This window comes from Ammospiza caudacuta, chromosome 34 (assembly GCF_027887145.1).
Source record: "Ammospiza caudacuta isolate bAmmCau1 chromosome 34, bAmmCau1.pri, whole genome shotgun sequence".
Taxonomy (NCBI): Eukaryota; Metazoa; Chordata; class Aves; order Passeriformes; family Passerellidae; genus Ammospiza; species Ammospiza caudacuta.
In genome coordinates, this window is record NC_080626.1 from 1245960 (window position 1) to 1249772 (window position 3813).

At 53.5% G+C, this 3813-nt stretch overlaps 1 protein-coding gene across 1 annotated transcript; it reads left to right on the top strand.

Annotated features, from left to right (window-relative positions):
* Positions 1-1979: 1979 nt before the first annotated feature.
* LOC131570439 (olfactory receptor 14J1-like) lies at positions 1980-2936 on the top strand. The gene has a single exon (XM_058822801.1). It carries the CDS (start codon positions 2004-2006, stop codon positions 2934-2936), a length of 933 nt encoding a protein of 310 aa, XP_058678784.1. The 5' UTR covers positions 1980-2003.
* Positions 2937-3813: the final 877 nt, after the last annotated feature.

Consider the following 3813-nt stretch of genomic DNA (forward strand, 5'->3'; position numbering starts at 1 on the left):
GCTCCTCATGGACTCCTTGCAGGAGAGAATTGGAGGCCAGGATGGCACAAAAACCTCTCAGAGATGGAGAGTGGAGAAAGAAAAATCCAAAGTACCTTAAAACCTTGAGTACCTCAAAACATTAATGAGCCCCACTGAATGTCAGTACAAAGCTCTCAAGGGACTCATTAAAATAGATAATTGGGGCCATGATTGCACAAACCTCTCACAGAGTCTGTATCCAAAGGGCAACACCAAGTACCTTAAAATAACTGAAGTACCTTGAAGCATTAATGACCCCCACTGAGTGTTGTTACTGACAAAGCCTCTCCAGGGACTTTAGTAGATAATTGGAGGCCATGAGTACACAAACCTCTCAGAGACTCCAAGGCAAAAGCCAAACCCAAAGTCCTTTGAAAAACCTGCAGTACCTGCAGGGAGCACTCAGGAGCCCCCAGGGCCATTCCTGGCCAAGGCTCCCCAGGGACTCCTTCCAGCAGATCCTTGAGGCCACTGGGATGTGGGCTAGGGGGGATGCTGAGGGCAGGACAAGGGGGTGACAGCGCCCAGCCTGGCTGGGGCTATGCCAGGAGGCCCCAGGGCCTAATGACAAGGTGTCTCCTTCCAGCCCTTGGTGGCATGGACCCTGCTGTGCCCCAGGGCACCAAAACTTGGCTTCTCTTTGTCCCCACCTGTCATCACTGCCTCCAGTTCTCTGCTCTGCCTGGGGCCTGGGGACACTTTCTCAGTCATGTCCCTCACTGGGACCCATTAAAAGTCTAAGAAACTTTGGAGATGGATTCTGACTTGGACTTCTGGAGAGGTTTCTTCAGCTCCCTCTCAGAGACTGATGTTCATGGCCTCAGCACAAAGCCCCAGAGGCTCATTAAAGTCCTGGTGCTGTGTCTGTGCTGCTGAGCTGGGCTGGGCTCCTGGCACAGAGGCAGTTCCTGGTAACCAAGAAGAGCTTCAAAAGCACATTTCTCTTAATAAGCAGCTCTTCTGCCAGCCCAGCAGGACTGGGGCACTGCCTGCAGCCACCCCAAGCACAGCTCAGAGGCACAGAGAGCTTCAATCAGTCAGGGCTGGGAAGGGGCGGAGAAGTGCCTGGGGCAGAATCACTGCCAGCCCTTGGCACAGGAACCTCTGGCTGCAGGACAATGCAGCTGCAGCTCCTGGAGCCATCTCCTCAAACTGGAACATCCCAATGACTACAGACCCTGTGAGTACTTTCTCTGATTGTCTCTTGTGCAGAGCAGCCAGGGGTGCCCAGGGCTGTCCTGCAGAGCAGGGTCCTGCAGCCCAGGGCACTGTGCTGGGGCAGGGACTCTGCTGCTGCCAGGGAATGCTCTCAGCCAGCACTGGGGGACAAGATCTGGGTGGGAGGAGACAGCTGGTAAGGCTTCGAAGTGTTCTCCTTCTGTGGTGAGGATGCTGCATTGTTCAGGGCTGCTCTTAGCATGGCATTTAACTGCAGCACATTTCCATGTACAATATGCAGGGAGCATAGCAAGGCAGGGGCTGCATAAAAGCGAAAATCCTGCTTTTTTAATATACTGCTCTGGGTTGCCTGGATGGAGCCTATAGATTTTCATCTCTCAGTTCAGAATGGAATAATAAAAACATTTTGTCTCAGATCTGAATAAAGCAGGCAGTGACAGATATCTGCACAGGGCCCCTTTGAGGCAGCATCAGTGTCGCTTTTCCAGCCTCCTCAGGGTTGCTCTGACATTCCTATCAGAGGCTGCAGAGCCAGAGTATCCCCTGGGCAGTGCCAGAGCTGGGAGGGGTCTTCAGGGTAGAGCTGAGCCCCCAGGGCTGGGCTGGGCTCTGGCAGCACTGGCAGGGCCCAGCCCTGGGCACAGGGAAGCAGCTGCTGGCAGGGACTGCTCCAGGCAGCAGAGCCCTGGGCAGGCAGTGGGGAGAAAGTGCCCCCAAGATGTGCTGGGATATTCAAAGTCCTCTCCAAACCCAACTGTTCCATGATTACTTTTCTTACAGATCCCCATGCCAAGACAGCTCAAATGTCCAACAGCAGCTCCATCAGCCACTTCCTCCTGCTGGCATTGGCAAACACGCGGCAGCTGCAGTTCCTGCACTTCTGCCTCTTGCTGGGCATCTCCCTGGCTGCCCTCCTGGGCAACGGCGTCATCATCAGCGCCGTAGCCTGCAGCCACCACCTGCACACGCCCATGTTCTTCTTCCTGCTCAACCTGGCCCTCAGCGACCTGGGCTCCATCTGCACCACTGTCCCCAAAGCCATGCATAATTCCCTTTGGGACACCAGGAACATCTCCTACAAAGGATGTGCTACACAGCTCTTTTTCTTTCTCTTCTTTATTGCGGCAGAGTTTTATCTCCTGACCATCATGTGCTATGACCGCTATGTGTCCATCTGCAAACCCCTGCACTACGGGACCCTCCTTGGCACCAGAGCTTGTGCCCACATGGCAGCAGCTGCCTGGGCCAGTGCCTTTCTCTATTCTCTGCTGCACACAGCCAATACATTTTCCTTGCCCCTGTGCCATGGCAATGTCCTGGGCCAGTTCTTCTGTGAAATCCCACAGATCCTCAAGCTCTCCTGCTCAAATTCCTCACTCAGGGAACTGGGGATAATTGCAGTTAGTGCCTGCTTGCTATTTGGTTGTTTTGTGTTCATTGTTTTCTCCTATGTGCAGATCTTCAGGGTCGTGCTGAGGATCCCCTCTGAGCAGGGCCGGCACAAAGCCTTTTCCACCTGCCTCCCTCACCTGGCTGTGGTCTCCCTGTTCATCAGCAGTGCCATATTTGCTCACCTGAAGCCTCCCTCCCTCTCCTCCCCATCCCTGGATCTGGCTGTGTCAGTTCTGTACTCAGTGGTGCCTCCAGCCCTGAACCCCCTCATCTACAGCCTGAGGAACCAGGAGCTCAAGGCTGCTGTGAGGAGACTGATGACTGGGTGCTTTCAGGAACATTAAACTGCTGGTCAATTTCTGCAAATCACTTGTAATAAAACTAGTTTTTGATACTTCTTGTTGGTTTCATTTTGGAGATTTCTTTCCTTTTTTTTAGTTTTTCCATTCTGTCCACAAAGAAACATCATTGCTTGCGCCATTTCTCATTTTGTTTCTCTCCACGTTCCCTGTGGCCACAGACTGTGTCAATGGGGGACTGCACTCTTGGTGTATTTAAAGGAAGTAAAGGATGTCCCAGCAGAGTTTTCTGCAGAGATGCCCTTTTGTTGCCTTCTCTGGAGCTGCAGCAGCAATGTCTGTGTGCAGAGCTGGGGGCAGATCAGTGCTGGCACATCAGCCCTGCTCCTGCTGGCCACACCACTCCTGAGCCAGGCCAGGAGTCATTGGCCTTCTTGGCCACCTGGGCACACTGCTGGCTCATTCATGTTCAGCCTGCTGTCCATCAGTCCCTGCAGGTCCCTGCAGGTCCCTTTCTGCCTGGCTGCTGTTCCATCCCCAGCCTATAGCACTGGGGCCAAATTGCAGGGCCTGGTACTTGGATTTTTTAAACCTGAAATTGCTGGATTCAGCCCCTCAATCCAGCTGTCCAGGTCTCTCTGCAAAGCCCTTCTATGCTCCCACAGATCAGCACTCACATCCAGCTTGGTGTCATCTGCAAAGATGTCCTAGCTTCCAGGGCGCCCCTCAGTGTCACAATGGCCTCTTGGTTACACAAGGCCCTGCACTGTCACACTGTTCTCCTTGGGTCCATGAGACCATGCAGAGCAACAATGGTCTCCTTGGTTCCGTGGGGCCCCAAAATGTGACAATGGACTCCTTGGTTCCATGGGGCTTCACATGTTCTTGCTTGTGCTGCAGTTTCACAGTGGCCCCTTGGTTC